Below are 16,962 nucleotides of genomic sequence, written 5' to 3' on the forward strand. Positions count from 1 at the left end.
GATAAGTCTCATGCATACCCGACTCTTGGGCCCGTTGCACCATTTACTGGCACTACCACCGACGCGGTGCTACGATGCGCTCACAAGAACGTTCTAGAATGGCCAATTCGGCCGGCCTCGTGTAAAATGCATGTTGGTTATGTTGGCTCTGCAGCATCTTTGCAGCAGTCCTAGCGTTAATCTGCCGATGCATCTACCGCTCAACTCGGGAAATCTCAGATGGCCAAAGTTTCCATGCGTGCTACGTTTATGGTCTTGAAGATTCACATGTGTCAATGTCTACCAGACGACAAGCGTCAACTTTGCTGCCTGTGCATATCATGATTCAAGAGGCCGATTTGGCATTGGAGAAGTCTAGGCGTCATACTGGTGGTACATGTAACTCAGAGGGGGGCTTTGTACAGACTCCAGAGAAGCCATTGCGAGACTTGGTTTTTCTGGTCAGTAGACACGAAAGCCAAACCGCGCTTAAAATATGCAAAGTACAATAAAAGAGGCGGCACTGTGAGAATCGACTCCACCAGCTCTGGGCGTTGTAGTGTTGTACTAGTATCCGTATTACCGTTGATATTACTCCGTAATGCGTCGTCGAATTTGGCCCGACTGGCATCATCAGCCCCAGGCCCTTGGCCTTTCCAGCACACATACATACATGCATACATCATAGATATGTACTATGTGCAAATGAGCTGAAAGACAAGCCTTCACCCAATTTGGACCTGGGCGACCATGGGCAAATTAGAAAAGCCGCGCCTACAATAGAGTATCTGCAGGCACAGCAAAGCCGCAGTCCATGCATATGTCCTTCCCCAAACCTGAAAACGGCCCGTCACCATCAACACGCCTGGGGGAGAGGGTTGCTTCAGCACAGCCATCCTGTCCCCTTGGCTGATGCGCCTCATCACCCAGCTGACACCCAAAAATAATCACAGATCGGCCCAGCCAGGCTGTTCGATGCTTGCCCAATTGGGCGTCAAGCAGGCCAGTCAACACCCTGATCCCTGCCGACGCATGACACTCTGCAGCCCTCAACGGCACCCGCGCGGCAGTCCCCTCCTGGCGACCGAGTAATCCTCCCGAAGATTGGATGCCGTGGTCCGTCGCCTGCGAAGACGAACGGCCAGGGCTGGCTCGGGTTCGGAGAAGAAAGTCTGTTTCACCACTTGATCACACTCGACTCGTTATGCTGAAGAAGCTAGCATGACCCTAAGCGGGCTAAACGGACGGGGGGGAATACAACGCGGGCTAATTATTAGCTGCCGTTTATGTGACAAAATTAGCATCAATTGATCATTTCTTTTCCCAGCGTACATCCCAGGATAACCACATGGGCATCGACGTCGCAAGGCAGGCGAGTCGCACCCAGTATGGCGATATTTCATTGCCCTGTTGCAAGGAAACGTAGCCGTCGTCGAGGATAAAGAATGTCGACAACGTGGGATAAACAGCCTGCTGCGCCTGCAGACGGAGCCCCGGAGCCGTCGCCCTGTCACTCACACCCATCTTACATACACGACGCCGTGCCTCATCCACCACATGCTTGCCTGCCCGCCTGCCTGCCTGCCGCATCGTATCCGCCACGCAGTTCATGCCCGAGCATCTCGTTTTTCCAAAATATTTCTCGTCTGGCAGCGGCGGCTAGCGGTGACCAACGATGCGCCACCAAGAGTCGCCTCTGTCGCTTATGTCTGCGCGCCTCGGCAGCCCAATGAATCTCATCCAGGCAGCACAGTCAACAACTGTCACAGAGCATAAGCAAATTTCCCATTGCATATGGTAGTTTACATAGTCCCGTGAATCTAACCAAATCAAAACAGCACAAAAAGTAATAGAATCCCCCCATCGTACAATTACACGGTAATGCCGCCATTTCCCATCATACCCATTCACCATCCGTAAAATGCGCTTCAAACGCTTCCCATTCAAGCTCTCGTCTGTCCGCCTTTGATATCAAAACCCCGCCACTTCTTCTACCTTCAGCCCCACAGAGAGATTCATTTCCCAACTACTATTTCTTCCTCATCCGGTTCTTCAATGCTAGTCCGACTCGTTGCCTCCCTGACCTCAATGGCTCTATAATCCTCTCCCTTCTTCTCGTCTGCAGATACTACCACTTCATCTTTCAGGCCGTGTCCTTCTTCGTCACGTTTGGCTTTGTTGCTTTCGCTTCTGGACCCAAACGGCCACAGACCGCTGAGACCTCTGCTGCTTTCCTTGGCGGGATTGACGGCTAGCGGTCTCAGTACCAACTGTTCCTTGTTCGAAGTTCCACCACTCTTGTCATCTTCCGCCATGGCAAAGTCACCGAATTCATCATCATCCTCGTCTGCCTCGTCAGATTCACCATCGTCTGCACTGCTTCTTCTTCCGACCATGCCTCTCCACCAGGATCCACGTCCACCATCTTGAACAACGTCTACATCTAGGTCATCATCGTCGTCCATGTCATCATTATCATCTCTAAAGGGGTCCGTCGTGTTGTTGTCATATTCGTCTCCTTCATGATGCATTGTTGCAGAGGATGGCTGCGCCACTTGGTTGTTCTTTTGATGCATTGCCAACCGGGCTGCCAGTTGCAGCCTGGCTCTTGACGGAGGAACGTTCAACGGCGGAGGCGGCGGTGGAGGCGGAGGGATGCATGGCGGAGTCAACGAGTTGCCAATGTTGTTGAGAGGGTCTGTATAAGACCGGAACTAAAAAAGAGGGTTGAGATCAGCAACTGAGTCCCATAGTCCGTAACAACAAGAGACCAAATCGAAGCAGGCTGCACTGAGTAGAGGTAGCCGTGACCGCAAGACTTCCATCACGACAATGTTCCCCTGCCATTCCCTGACAAACACTTCTCCAGTCTGCGCTCGTCTTTCCTTGGCCACTGGCTCTTTGTATCTTGAATCTTTTTTGTGTTTTGCCCTTCATTATGCAACATTTAGCACTACTGCCTCCATCCATCGTACAGATATTTTATCCCAATGCATCCCTATCCGCCGTTTCACTGTAACCCGTGTATGCCCTCCTAACTATTTCATATGAGAATACCCATGCTGCGATGTATGATGAAAATCAAATCTCTGCTTCAGCAAGTAACCGTAACAGATCATTGAGATCATCATCTTCGAATTCTTCCCAATCAGACAGATCTGACTCGTCGGCGCCCGCCGCATCGGCCACCGTGCTGTGGAATCTGGCGCTTGCCAGATTTCTTAGACAGGAGTCTAGCGCCACATCCTATGATGGCAGTGACCGTTCTGTTCCGTGTTCGTCGTAATGGTTTCCTGACCACTTGTCTTGCGGCGAGCCGTCTTCCATAATCTCGTCTTCTTCATAATCCCGAGTCGAAGTAAATCTCACAGGTGAACCAAGTCTCGGGCGAATGTCCACAGAGGAATCTCCCGAAATTGCTCCAAAAGGCTCCGCAGATATCGAGATCACATCGACCGGAGAATCTGTGTTGGCATTCGCAGCCACCTCTGGAGAGCCAGTACTTCGATCATCAAAAGAATCGCCACTCACCTCAGAGTTAACATCCTCCTCCTCCACATCGCCCTCATCATCCTCCTCATCGCTGCTACTTCCGAAGCCTGACATCAAGGTTCCGGCACTAATTGCAAAGGGGCCAATGCCATTGTTGCTGCCTTCGCTAATTTCGATGCCGCCATTCAGGCCGGCCTCCGCCAAAGCGTTTGAACCAGTTGCAGAGGCTCCTCCAAGTCCAGACAGTCCAACACCGCCTAGACCATTACCGCCTCCTATACTTGCGCGGTGGCCAAGAGCAACTTCAGGCCGGACCCCGCCCAAAATGGCATTGTCTCGCTCACGCGTTTCCGCAAGAGCACCTTCAACATAGTTGATCCACTCTTGACTCATTACTTTATCCAGGACCATCTCGGAAAGCAATTCGGGTGGGTGTCTCTCGGTAAATTTAACCACTTCCTCAGCAATGAGAGTCAAGTGGCCCATGTATCCCATACGGGTTTTTGTCTTTGCCTGCGACTCGTCGCTAGCTTGCTGGCCGTTAATGATGGCTGTTGTAATGTCTGCTGCTTCAAACAGTGAAACCGCCAGAGTAGGGTTATATCCGCGATCCATGGGACCGTTGAACACCTGCTGCACTATATCGTAGACAACATTGTGCAGAAAATTGTTCCAGGGGTATGAGAAGAAAAAGGTCTAGTCAAAGTTAGTTTAGCTAGAAACAAGTACATGTAGATGTATGCAAGGGCATGCTGTACCAAAATTGCAGGTACAACGCGGTGTTCTACAAATTGCATCTTGAGGAAGTCTCCGACAACATGTTCTAGTGGTATGTTTATGTTTTGTGGTAGTTGTTGCTGCCCAAGAGCAGCAGACGGGTCATCCACATCAGCGATTTGTTCTGAAGATTCCATCCCATGTACAGGATGAGAAGCAGCCGGGGGATGAACAATAATCTCCGTCTTCTGTGCGGTCTGATCTAAAGCAACCGACTGCGGGGCACTGGCTGAAGAGAATAACGGTGCTGGAGTATCTTCTGGATGAGGAGAAAGACCACGATGCTGATCTCCCAGGTCGCTGGGGTTCAAGGAGGAACCAGAGGGTGTCGGTTCTGGGAGAGCGCTGGTGGAAAGAGACGATTCGGTAGGCTGTTGGGTAGAGGTGAGATGCTCGTCGATTTCCCTCGTAGCCGAGTCAAATTCTGTCCGTTGGATGCTGTCCGGATTGGCAAACTTTGCAGATTCGGCCAACTCGGCCGGTTTAGATTTCGAAGGAGACAGTGGCGCCACAACGAGGTCGGGGTCTTCAAACCGTTGTTCGTTGATCTTGTCACTGCCAACAGAGAGACGGGGAGAGCTAAGTGGCTCATCCACAAAATCATCTTCGTCCTTATCGATGAATGACGAGGGCGGGGCAGCAGTGATGTCGTCCTCGGCCTTGACAAATTCGTGGGATGTATCCTCGCTCATTTCCTTGCTCGATTCAACTTCCTCAAAGCCATCATCATCGGCGTTTGTGACTTCAAAACGCCTTCCTTCGTCATGAACGGCGCCGTGGCTCATGCGCATGGTAAGATCATCAGCAGACTGGTCGTCTTCCCGCAGAGGCCCCAACCTTCCTTCGTGCCTTAGTCGCTGGCGCACAGCATCTCGCGTTGAGATCAATTCTTGAGCTCCGACTTCGTTGAGCAGTCCCATGTTACTGCAATGCAACAACTCTGCCATCAGTTCGCATGTCTTGAATCTGTCAAAGCCAAGGGGTTCAAGCTTCTCCCCAAAAGTGGACTCGGATCCCTCCTTCTTTGCGGGCCCATCCATAATGAGGCTCATGAACTTGGGTACATTCCGGGCAAAAAGACGCAGCAGGTAACCAAGATAAATGGGGTCCCGACTAGAGGGAACTTGGTTGGACTCGGTGCCCATATCAGGGTCATAGTCCGAGTTGTTCTTTCTGATGACCTCGATGACTATTCCGACACCGACTGTGAGGGGGTTGCCGCCTCCGAGCATATAGCCGATCAGCTGCTCGACACAAGGTTCAGATACCAACTGGCGCGTGAGCTCGTTGGGGCCGATGCATTGCTGTTCGTTTTGTGAGGCATTCGCAGAGATGGTAATGATGGCCTTGATAAAGTCGCCAGCGGCCGTCTGCACAACCCAGCTGTGCTTTGGGTTGAGGCAAGAGAGTAGCGCGGGAATGATATCTTTTGAGAAAAGCCACTGTTGTACGGCAAGCGTCGTAGGTCAGCAGGGGGGGGTTGGAATTCAGAATGAGCAAGATGGGCTTTGACGAACCTCCACGATTCCTTGTCCTCCTTCATTCCGATCCAGGGCGATTATCTTGAGAAGCAAATCCATAATCATGGGACATTCGACATGTCTGAGAAGCTCGGCGACTACGTTTGGGATACTCCGCAATAACTCCATCATGTCGTCTGTCTTCTTCTCAAACAGGGACTCGTTCACCTTTGTGAAATAGCTCGCCTGGAGCGGATCGAGAGGGGCAGGGCGCTCAAGGAACTTCCAAAATTTGCGAATCAGGTCTCGGTTCTCGGTAAGGGCCTCGTAAATGGACCACGTGTCGGAGCTCAGGACTTCAGAAGCAACGAGGGCGTATCTATTGCGCCTCTTTTCCTGCTCCTCCTCATCGTTGTCCGTCACGTCGGTTGCGCGGGACGAAGCTCGGGGCCGCGAGAAGGGCAGCAGGCGACTTTTGCCCTTGGACTCATCGTCAGCGGGGTCATCGGGGGTTGCGAAGACTTCGAGCCTGGGCGCGACGACATATTCCAGCAGCTTCTCGAGGATGCTGTCCTCGCGGAGATATTCGATGAGCTTGGAGTTGTGCTGCTTGAGCTCCTGGATGAGATCACTCTCGTCGAGCAGCTCCTCGAGGGTAAAGTCGGGCTTGTCAAGGATCGTGTCAATTGTGGAGATGTTGGCGTAACCGCCGAATCTCCAAAACATGGCGACGTTTCGATGGCACAGCGCCGGGCGACTCGCAGCACCGGCGGTGGAAAGGAAGGGAATGAAAGGCGATGGGCTCGATGAGCCGGATCATGTACTGCGCTGCAGGGCGGAGGCCTTGTTTGGAAGACGTGACATGTGCAGCGCAACGGTTGGGTATTCGGCTGAGGCAGGCAGAGACTCGGGAGCCTCGAGCCTGCTGGACTGGTGGGAAGGGAAGACTTGGGCAGAGTGGACCGCGAACACTGGACGACTGGTGGACGGACTGGTGGACCAGGGCAGGGAAGTGGAGGAGCAAAGAAAGCTGAACGGAGAGTGGTAATGATAGGAGAAACAAGGTCAGACCGCGTTTCACTTGACAGCGCAAGTGCGGTTCGGTGCGATGCGAGATTCGACGGTGGCGATGCGAGAATGGGAGAATGGGAGAATGGGAGGAGAGCTGGGGGAGAAAAAGGAGAGGGAGATAGCACTCCGTACGCAAAGATGGAAGTCGAATCCAATGCGTGCCGTTGCAAAGCCGGACGGGTATGCACAGCAGGGGGCTTTCGAGTTGTCGAGGCAGCGCGGATGAAGGAGTCAAATGTCGATAAAGTCGTCACTGGTTTGTGATTCGTGATTCGTGATTCGGGCTGCCCAAATGATCCAGTTGACCGCCCCGTTGACCATCAGGGCTCTCTCTCCCTCCGGCGCTCTCTCAGCTTACATATGTCAATACTTGATGACTTGTATTGATGCTGGTCTGCTGCCCTTGCCTCTGGTCAAGCTGCTTCAGTCACAATGTCGCCGGGCACTTTGGCAGGGACCGACGAGACCAACGCTCCATTAGAATCATCAATCCTCACTCTCGTCTGATCGCTGCATCTTCGGTCCCGAGGCTGCCATTGCCGTTGCCATGAGCATCGCCAACTGCTGGTCCACTGTTCGTCTTGTCTTTGCCTTGCCTTGGAATCACGGCTACGGCTTCAGAACCGTCGGTCGGCCCAATAGCTATCAAGTTAATCCAACATCTCCAGACCCCATAATACGCTGTACAACCCACCTTTGCCCTTCAAACTTTACAACCCCAGTGTCCATCGTTTCATTTCGGATTTGGCAACGGGCTGAACTTTGAAAGCCCAGCCCAACTTTCTTCCTTGAACACCACGACGCCGGGACGCCAGCTCCCAACTTTTGTCCGAGACATCGAGTACGGAGTACTATGCATCCATCCCCAAATGGCTCGCTTCCTCCTCCAGCAACTAATGTATGCAAGTACCGAGTATGAACACCATTTTTATGGCCGAAAAAAAAACACCGCGTAGACTTAATATTGCGACCCGCTCTTCCAGCCCAGTTCCATCTCCCCTTCGGCGCCCAACATTCCCGCCTTGGGGTGCGACTTGGGCCTTGCCCTTGCCCTTGCGTGAGGAGGGTTGCGTTTGTTCCTTGCCAAGCTTTGCCTCGCGACGGGTTCCAGGTTCCATTTTGTACGGTCCCGAGTGTGGTCTGAGATCTGGTCGTCTGTCAAATGCCATCTAATTGCTATGTACATATGTACATACATGATTGAGCGGGTGCCTTGTGAGACAGGTATGTATGTATGTACCGCACGTGCTTGAGATATGTGGAAGAAAAATACTATCGCGACAAAACTGTCACCTGTAGAAAAAAAAAGAGTAGCTGGTATTCCCAAGTCCAGCCCAGATTGTTTCGTTTGTTCTTTCGATATCAGTGTCCGGGTTCCTTCGTCCACTGCAAAGCCATTATACCTCGAAGTTAGTTGTTTTTTACGCCATCCAGGCCAAGTTACGCCTGTATCGATTCTGGCTGTGCTCCCATTCCATTAGGTCCATATTGCATCACCCAGCACAACGTTTGCCCAGAAATATACATCGTCGCAATAAATCGTGGGGAAATCGTCTCCCATGTCCAGCAACTCCCGAACAGCCTTCAATCCCGGCCTGCCACGTTGTCTGTCTCGACTCCCCGCATCGCCCAACGCACATACAGTCTTCGGAAGTCCGAGTGTCAGCACCTGGTCAGACGCCGAGGCTGACCTTGCCTTAGACACTTGGATCGGATAAGCTGTGCAAATGTTGCGTTGTAACCATACCTCAAAGGTAAGGCGTGTGTATCTTGATTCCTTGGGCCGTAGGACACTGTGTGCTGTGTGGTCGTACAAACATAGATGTAAAAGGTGGAATATGTTAATTGGCTTTTGTCCCTTGCTACATACAGGGTATTGGATATTGCTTTCGTCCGAGCCACTGATTCTATATGTATTACACAATATTCATGATTTGCATCCCTTTATCCAATTCAGCCCTGACCGTCTTCACATTAACCATGTCCTTCAGTAACACACCACGCCACCAACTATACCACTCGGCCACTTCTTGAAGATCTGCCTCGCCGAGAGCCAACCACTCCTGCAATTTGTCGTACCACATAGGAAAGACGTCTTGTACAAGCACCTCGGCAATGATGGCGTCACCAAGCATGCGGTTCCATCGCATCACGCCCGTGAGGATAGGCAGGTAGAGCTCTTGGTCCGCAGGGTCCACACGAAAATTGGCCCGCAGGTATCGGCCCATTGATGGTAGCACATGAGACATGATGAGCGGTCGCCACTGACTGCCTAAAACGTCTTGCCATTGCTTCAAGCCGGGCACTGTTCCACGCTCAAACTCCCACACATCAATGAGTTGCCGAAACTTCCTCTTGACGTCTGCCACGAGGCCAGTGCCCTTGGGATCCAGGTGGTAGGGGGCAAGATGCTGTAGCCATGGGAACAGCCAAGTATGCGGAAGATGGTGACTTTGACGCTTCTTCTTGGGGTTCCAGTCCGAAACTGCTGTTTCCAGCTTCCGTGCTACGTGATCCATGACCTGAGCTCGTACAAAAGGGGGCAGTAGGTCATTCCAGGTCTCAACCACGTCAAGCATGGGGCTCGGGGTCAACGGGTCCCATTCGCGTACCGCGGCGACAACCCGCGGAAGCCAGTTCTTGTACATCATGCTTTCATATGGTGTTGTGGCTTTCTGGTGTCTTCGATAGATCCCCTCCTGTTGCATACGGTTCGAGCGCCATTTATCAACAGATTGTCCCTCGCTTTCTGGTTTTATGAGCAAAACCGACAGTTTCTTGAGATCAGGTGCAAATTTTGATGGTTCGACAAGAGGATCCCATTCAGCATCTCTGAAAAAAGGATGTATAGCAGCTACGGCAATATCTGCTGCGTCAGCATTGAGGGCACCAATGTCGGCTGCTTTTTGCAAACAGCTAATAACTTGGTCCCAATTCGAGTCCGCAGTGAGCTTCTCAGCGACCATGTTTGAGAAGGTTTGAAGCTTCTCAAAGTCGGACCGTAGATCTTCCATTTCTTGCTCTCTTTCTTTCAACTCGACATTGACCCAAGCCTTTCGTTCTTCAAGATTTCTCCACTCTTCAGAGAATGCCTGAAGGTCCGCCTGTGCTCGTTTAACCAATTTCCTTGCTTCTATCAGCTCTGCTGATTCAGACACTCCAGAAGTCGGTGTCATAATGCCGTTTGTCGATGTGATTATCTTGTTTCCAGGTCCAGTCATATCCAAAATCGGCGTGAATGCATCCGGAATTTGTAAACCCGGCGCTGAAGCCTTCAATTCCTCAGCTGTCAAATATTTCGTCTTCTGCCGTCGTGGAGTACTAGCGCCGCTGCCACTCAGGCCGCCGACAGCTTTCTTTTTCGCCTTCCTGCGCTTCTTCTCCTCCTCATCTGAGTCAATCACAGTTTCGCCCCGTAGTTCTGCTTGCCGCTTTTCTTCCCGACGTTCGTGTTCAGACTTTTCTTTAACAGCTCCCAAGCCGATGCCCTGTGGCCGCAGATTCGCCTCAATGATAATGTTTCGTCCTTGTTCTTCTTTTCCAAGACCTTTACCCTCAACATAACCCATTTTAGCCATCATCCGCGCTCCGAAGCCCTTGGCATTGATCTTTCCTTTACTCGTGAAGGCGCTGTGTTGCGGTTTATTTTGGGGCGGTTCTTTAGCCGCAGCTGTCTCCTGCAGTACTGGCTCGTTCGTAGACGATGGTACGAACCCCATTCCAAGTACGCTGCCACCTTTAAACTTGGGCTTCACTTTTGAGATGCGAGATTTGTCAGTGCTTTGGACTCGACTCTGCGCGGCTCGTTGGAATGTAGAGCCTAGCCCTTCACCAAATCCCAAGCCAACACCGGCCATTGTACTATCGTAGCCATCATTGTCGTCGTCGGTGTCTTCCTCCTCTTCTTCCTCCTCTTCCTCCTCACCCTGCTCACCCTGGCCTTCGCCGTCGGTACCTTGGCCATTATTCTTCAGTTGACCCAACACGGGCCTGTTATCCTCAGATTCCATTTCATCGTCCGACTTGTTTTGTTTCGAGGCCGTGGAAACAAATGTCATGCCTTTATTCCGAAGAGACTTTCGTTTCCATCTCGACCCTGGGCCATCTTCCTCGCTATCAGAACCAAAGATGCCCAGCGCCGCCTTCTCTTTGTTGTTCTTCCCAAGTCGTCGCTTCTTTCTCGGATTAAAATCGCCGAAATCGTCGTCATCAGCCGTCATGCCTGGGATGCGGTAGTCATCCTCGTCTTCAGAGGCAGACGACGAGAACTCTTCAGCGGCAGCTTTTGTGAGCCGTGAAGGGTCGAACGGGAAATTTCCATTTCCTGACATCTTGGCGTGTTCCCTCTAGAGCTCAAAGAGCTTCACCTAGAGGTTCAGCGGATTTTCCCACGCCGATAGCTTGGGGGGGGGGGTTTAAAAAAGTTGTAGCTGCCGCGCCGCCTTCATCTCGCCCAGGCAGCAACTACTGATCTTATCTACACGTGACCTTTGACACTGTGAAACGTCATAGTCACCTAAGCACTATTGCTCAACCTCGCAAAAGTCACAAACAGAGAAGGAAAAATGGATTGTTCGTAATCTGAAGGAAATTCCGAGTGGTGAAGGTTGATTTATTTTTTCCAGGAACAATTATTGCGTTGGATTGGGATGGGTAAGGTGATTACCGCCTTTTTCGCAAGTGGAATAAGCTCGACGAACGTACGCAGGTGGGTAGGTAGCAACAGGCCATAATCAATTGATCGATTCGTCTTCAAAACTGCAGATATATCAAGGGCTGTGTATCCTGTGCATCCCTTTCCCGCTTAAGTATGTTGATGGGCCAGTATCTTGGCCGTCAACATACAAGCATTACAGCAGCATCGTCGTAGTCCATGCCAGCTTGAAGACGACCATGTCGTTGGCGAATGGCGATCAATGCACTCCACAAACAAACCAAAATGTGCGGTATTGCAGCATATCGGTAGAAACATGAGCACTCCCAATCAAGACTGCTCATCACAAGACGAAGCAGCACATCCCTTTGGGTGTTCGAAGGTACCGATTGCGTACCGGGCCCGCTTGGTCTGAGATACCTACTTAAGTGGTAGAGACTTTACCTAGTAGATACCTGGTTAGTACCTTTTTAGTGCGTATATAATATGTATCTTTATATATATATATAAAGATAAATAGTACTTATATCTCTATATAATCTCCTAGTATATTAATGTATCTCTTATATTAAGATTTTTAATTGGTTGACATCCTTTTTTGGTACAAAATCGGCACCTTCGAACACCCAAAGGGATGAGCCTGGACGTTGGGAGCTTGGGGTCCAGGGCCTGGTAAAATTAAAAGGTTCGCATTGGCCAGAATATGGCTGGGAGAACGCAACGGCATAGGGATGCTGCACTGCCCTCCAGCATGCCGTGTTCGTCACTGGGCAACCGTTGAACACAAAGGTGGTGGGCTCGAGTGCAGCGAGCGAAAACAGAGTGTGCCAACCCGAGCTCTCGACTTGTGAGAGGACGCTGAAAACTATCCGCAGCGAGGACAGCGGTAGGCAAAAATAAGTGTTGAGAAGTCTTCTAAGCAAAAACATTGTCTTCCATTCAAGCTGAATTCCAACCTGTGCGCGTGTGTAGCGAGTTGCTTTGTGAGTCTAGACTCCAGACAGTCCATGGACTCGACATGGACGTGTTCGGATTTAGGGTAGGCCACTAGCTTGCAACCCAATGATGAATCCCTCGCCTCGATGGCCCTGCAGGTGACAAGGACAGCCAACTAGAGGACAGAGTCAGGCACCAGCACCAGCGCACCTCTGATTGGCCCCCAACGCCTGGTCAGGGCATCTGAAGTCCTGACTGTTCAGGAGGTCAGCAGCCACTGTTGGCATGCGACATCAGGGCCGGGTTGCCCCCTGGACGCCCAGGGTTGTCAGGCAGCCAGGGTCCAGATGCCCAGACGTCCTCTCCCACCGCCATCCGCGCCAACATTGAGCGCTACCGCGGCCCCGCCAAATAACATTGAACATTGAATCGCACAGTCAGTTGTCTGATCCCCCTTCCCAACCAGGCAAAACATCGCTTCGTAAACTACTCTTGTCGCTACTGTCGCACTTCGAATCAAAGGCCTGTTGCGCTACCTAGACTGCGATTCATATGATTAATTGTCCTGCTTTTGCTACCTGTACCAGTTACGGCTTCCTCTACTGGCGTTGACTTCAACTCCCAAAAGGTTCGCGGCAACCCTGACACTCCCCGCCTGGGACGTCACGACCAACGCACAATTCTGGAGTCTTTTGCCCTCTATTTTCTTCTCGACCAACGACAGGAACGTACGGCCTGTTCGGAGTACCTGCTTGTACCAAATCTTGCTTCGAGTTACTCCTTCGTTTGTTCTGGCGATACAACCTGGATTGTGCTAGCATTGACCATCTGCTGGTGTTTCCACAGCTTCTCCTGCTGGTAGGTAGCTTCTGCCGCTCCGAGTATTTCAACCTCTGGATATGCACGGCTTGACCCTTCGGAGTGTGCATGAGCATTTCGAATCCAAAGGGTGCTATGGATGAGCCTCGGCGCCGTGGAAGGATATTCGTGCTAATCGACAAGTTAGTTCGTATAGTGAAGCCTCAAGGGAGACGACCACTCCCGCATCACGAACCCCACGCCCGACGCTTTGAGATAATGGCGGATCAAGAGGAGGACTTTAGCTCCTTGCCGCTTCCTGACCGATTTACTCATAAGGTTTGATTGGCTTTTATCTCCTAGCCTGCCTGTAAGACCGGAGCTAATTCGTGTTGATAGGTTTGGAAGGTGAGGAAAGCAGCATACGAAGATGCTGCCAAACAGTTCTCTGCTTCACCGGACGAGGCCGATCCATGCTTTCGGCCATTCCTCAACGATCCCAATCTCTGGAAGTCTGCTGTTACCGACTCCAATGTCGCCGCACAACAAGAGGCTATCATTGCTTTGTGTGCTTTCCTGAAATTCGGCGGACGCGATTGCGCCCTGCGGACCCGCGGCCTCACAATCACACCCATGGTTGAAAAATGCCTATCATCGACGAGAGCAGCTACCAAGCAAAACGCGCAAGAGGCTTTGCTTCTTTACATCGAGCTCGACGCCGCCGGCCCGGTGGTTGAAGACGTTTTACCTGGTCTAACCAACAAGGTCCCCAAGAATGTGGCTGCTACACTGAATGCGTTAACAACTATAATCCACAATTACGGATGTAAATTAGTTGACCCCAAGCCGGTGCTGAAGGCTCTACCGAAAGTATTTGGTGCAGCTGATAAGAACGTTCGTGCTGAGGCGACCAACCTTGCCGTGGAACTTTACAGATGGTTGCGCGAAGCCATGAAGCCCATGTTCTGGGGTGACCTTAAACCAACCCAACAGACTGACCTTGAGGCACAATTCGAGAAGATCAAGGCCGAGCCACCACCGAAACAAGAGCGACTGCTTCGATCCCAACAAGCTGCCGCAGAATCCGCCCCAGCTGGTGCAGATGATGGCGAGGACGGAGTAGAGGATGACGAGGAAGCAGTCGAGGTTGATGCGTTCTCTCTTGCTGAGCCCGAGGATATCACAAAAAAGATCCCCGCCAACTTTACCGATATGCTCGCATCCTCAAAGTGGAAGGATAGAAAAGAAGCCGTCGAGGCCTTATATCAGGCATTAAATGTTCCCCGCATCAAAGACAGCGATTTCGGCGAAGTCAATCGAGGCCTCGCCAAGTGTATGAAGGACGCTAATGTTGCTGTTGTTACACAAGCGGCCCAGTGTATCGAACAGCTGGCTAGAGGACTGCGACAAAGCTATGGCAAGTACCGAGCGGTTGTTATGCAACCTATCATGGATCGTTTGAAAGAAAAGAAGGCGACGGTTTCAGATGCCCTTGGATCTGCCCTGGATGCTGTTTTTGTCTCGACAAGCTTAACTGATTGTCTCGAAGATATTACTGCCTATCTAAGCAACAAAAATCCACAAGTAAAGGAAGGTACCATGAAATTTTTGATCCGGTGCCTACGGAATACCAGAACAGTTCCTACCAAGCCTGAGATTGCCACCATTTGCGAATCTGGCAAGAAATTGCTTTCAGAAGGCAGCCCAGCGCTCCGAGATGGCGGCGCTGAGATTCTTGGAACAGTGATGAAGATTATCGGCGAACGAGCCATGACTCCATATCTGGACGGCCTTGACGATATTCGAAAGACCAAGGTTAAAGAATTCTTCGATACGGCCGAAGTCAAGGCCAAGGAAAAGCCCAAGCCTGCACCGGCAGCGAAAGCCCCTCCGCCTTCGGCAAAGAAACCACTTGGCGCAAAGAGGCAGCCTGTCAAGAAAGCTGGTGCTCCCGTCATGCCTGCAGAGACTCCTCCTGCGGCAGCACCGGCGGCACCCAAGCTTGCAGCCGGCGGCAGCAAACTAGGAGCCCCGAAACCGTCAGGCTTAGCTGGGTTGAAGGCTCCCCAGAAACGGACGCTCGGGGGACCTGGAACTGCGTCTCCTCGGCGTCCGGCCACAGGTCCGCCTGTGATGCCCCCAGAAGACGAACCTGCAGCGCCGCCGCCTCCACAGCTCCGAGCTGGGTTGTCTCGGGGACTCGCTGGTCGCTCACTGGCGAAGCCGGCCGCAGCTCCAATTATGCCTACAGCTGATTCTCCACCACCGTCAAGTAGCCTCACTGCTGTTGAGCGTGCAGAATTAGAAGAGCTTCGGGCAGCCAACGAAAGACTGTCCCGCCAAGTCGACGATATGCGGCAAGAGCGGAATAAGTTCATGTCTGAGATTCAAGAGTTGAAAAACCAGAATGCTGGCCTCATAGAAGATCATACTAGAGATGTCCTCAGCATTAAGGCCAAGGAAACACAGCTTGTCCGAGCCCGAAGCGACGCCGAGGCGACCGCACAGGCCAATGAAAGGCTACGACGGGAGCTAGAGCGCTTGAAGAGAGCACTGAGCCGGGCCGAGGGTTTGGGAGCACAATCAGGAGTGGGAAGTCCAGGTACGCACCCCTTCTCTTGTCTGCAATAGCCCACCATGTAGTATGCTAATTATCAAGCAGTCACGTCACCGACGCACGACGATGTTGGTATCTACCGCGATTCAGGGTCTACATCGACCAGCCGTAACAGAATGAGCTTTACGAGTACCATGTCGGAGGAGAAGGAGAATGGAGAGCTGGTGTACCCAAGGAGCAAGCTCAGCCCAGAACTTCGCCGTAGTGGAAGCGGAGCGTCCTCTGGACGTGGTTCTCCAGCTAGGGGCTTCAGGACTGCTGTACCTCCAACGTACGAGTCTCTCGAGCCAACCGCACCAGCAACTCGAGAGAGACCTGTTTCTGCATTGCCACAACCTACAAATGGCGGCGGAGTTGAGAGCTGGAGACGTGCTGCGGAAGTTACGAGCCAACTGAAGGCCCGCATCGAACAAATGAAGGTGTGTGAAGAATTGTCCCCATGACTGTGAGAACTTGGTTTGCTACGGCATGCTAACGCATTCACAGGCTAAACAAGGCCTTACTCGACCCTAAGCTATTGACTGTCCGGCAACGGGGCCGAAAAGAAGGGTGCAAATTGCAGGTCGTGCTGATGAGAACCGATATTCTCTCTCTAGTATATTTAAAAGCCTGCATATAATGTTTGGTTGTCAAGTTTGTACTGCATTTCGATGGCGTTGAAACGACATACCCTAGTCTTTTTGTGTGGTGGACAGCTATGAAACATGGGTAGTATTGGATGATCACTGCAATCATCTGTGATGCTGGAATGGAAGGCATAGATGTATTGACATTGGGACGTTTTGGTAATGACTTTATGACGGGATGGGCTCTTCAAGCGAGGACAACTTTTGTGTTGTATACCACATGGATAATTGCGTTTAGCTCAGGATCCTAAGTATGGCTGTGGGCATGGCCAGAGCTTTCCAAGAAAGTCGTGTCTAATGTACCCGGAGCGCATTTAAAGATTACATTATACGGGTGTGACAAGCTTGGCGCTGCTATTCGAGGTATTGCAACGACAGTGTCCAGCAAGATACATTTATCAACTGAAAAGAACATGTTAACATAAGTATGTATTGTATGATATCCAAATGATTTGACGGAGCACACTTATCTGAGTGATGTGTATGAACATCAAGCCATAACAAACCGGCGTCTGATTCCGACTATCCAGGAAGGGTGGCATTATGGGGCTA

The 16,962-nt window shown here is 51.5% G+C and overlaps 4 protein-coding genes across 4 annotated transcripts; 1 reads left to right on the plus strand and 3 right to left on the minus strand.

Moving 5' to 3' along the window:
• Nucleotides 1-1,994: 1,994 nt before the first annotated feature.
• Nucleotides 1,995-2,510, minus strand: G6M90_00g010120 (uncharacterized protein; the record flags this gene model as incomplete). The annotated part of the gene is made up of 1 exon (XM_014694019.1): nt 1,995-2,510. The coding sequence occupies one exon, from the start codon at nt 2,508-2,510 to the stop codon at nt 1,995-1,997; it is 516 nt and encodes a 171-aa protein (XP_014549505.1).
• A 715-nt stretch (nt 2,511-3,225) lies between these two features.
• Nucleotides 3,226-6,434, minus strand: ekc1 (Extragenic suppressor of kinetochore protein 1; the record flags this gene model as incomplete). The annotated part of the gene is made up of 3 exons (XM_014694018.1): nt 3,226-4,167; nt 4,230-5,690; nt 5,766-6,434. The coding sequence occupies 3 exons, from the start codon at nt 6,432-6,434 to the stop codon at nt 3,226-3,228; spliced, it is 3,072 nt and encodes a 1,023-aa protein (XP_014549504.1).
• A 2,261-nt stretch (nt 6,435-8,695) lies between these two features.
• Nucleotides 8,696-11,110, minus strand: tfip11 (Tuftelin-interacting protein 11; the record flags this gene model as incomplete). The annotated part of the gene is made up of 1 exon (XM_014694017.1): nt 8,696-11,110. One exon carries the CDS (start codon nt 11,108-11,110, stop codon nt 8,696-8,698), a length of 2,415 nt encoding a protein of 804 aa, XP_014549503.1.
• A 2,336-nt stretch (nt 11,111-13,446) lies between these two features.
• CKAP5 (Cytoskeleton-associated protein 5) lies at nt 13,447-16,297 on the plus strand (the record flags this gene model as incomplete). Its single annotated transcript, XM_014694016.1, has 4 exons — nt 13,447-13,506; nt 13,567-15,769; nt 15,830-16,203; nt 16,271-16,297. The coding sequence occupies 4 exons, from the start codon at nt 13,447-13,449 to the stop codon at nt 16,295-16,297; spliced, it is 2,664 nt and encodes an 887-aa protein (XP_014549502.1).
• Nucleotides 16,298-16,962: the final 665 nt, after the last annotated feature.

This window comes from Metarhizium brunneum, chromosome 1, assembly GCF_013426205.1.
Source record: "Metarhizium brunneum chromosome 1, complete sequence".
NCBI classification, from domain to species: Eukaryota; Fungi; Ascomycota; class Sordariomycetes; order Hypocreales; family Clavicipitaceae; genus Metarhizium; species Metarhizium brunneum.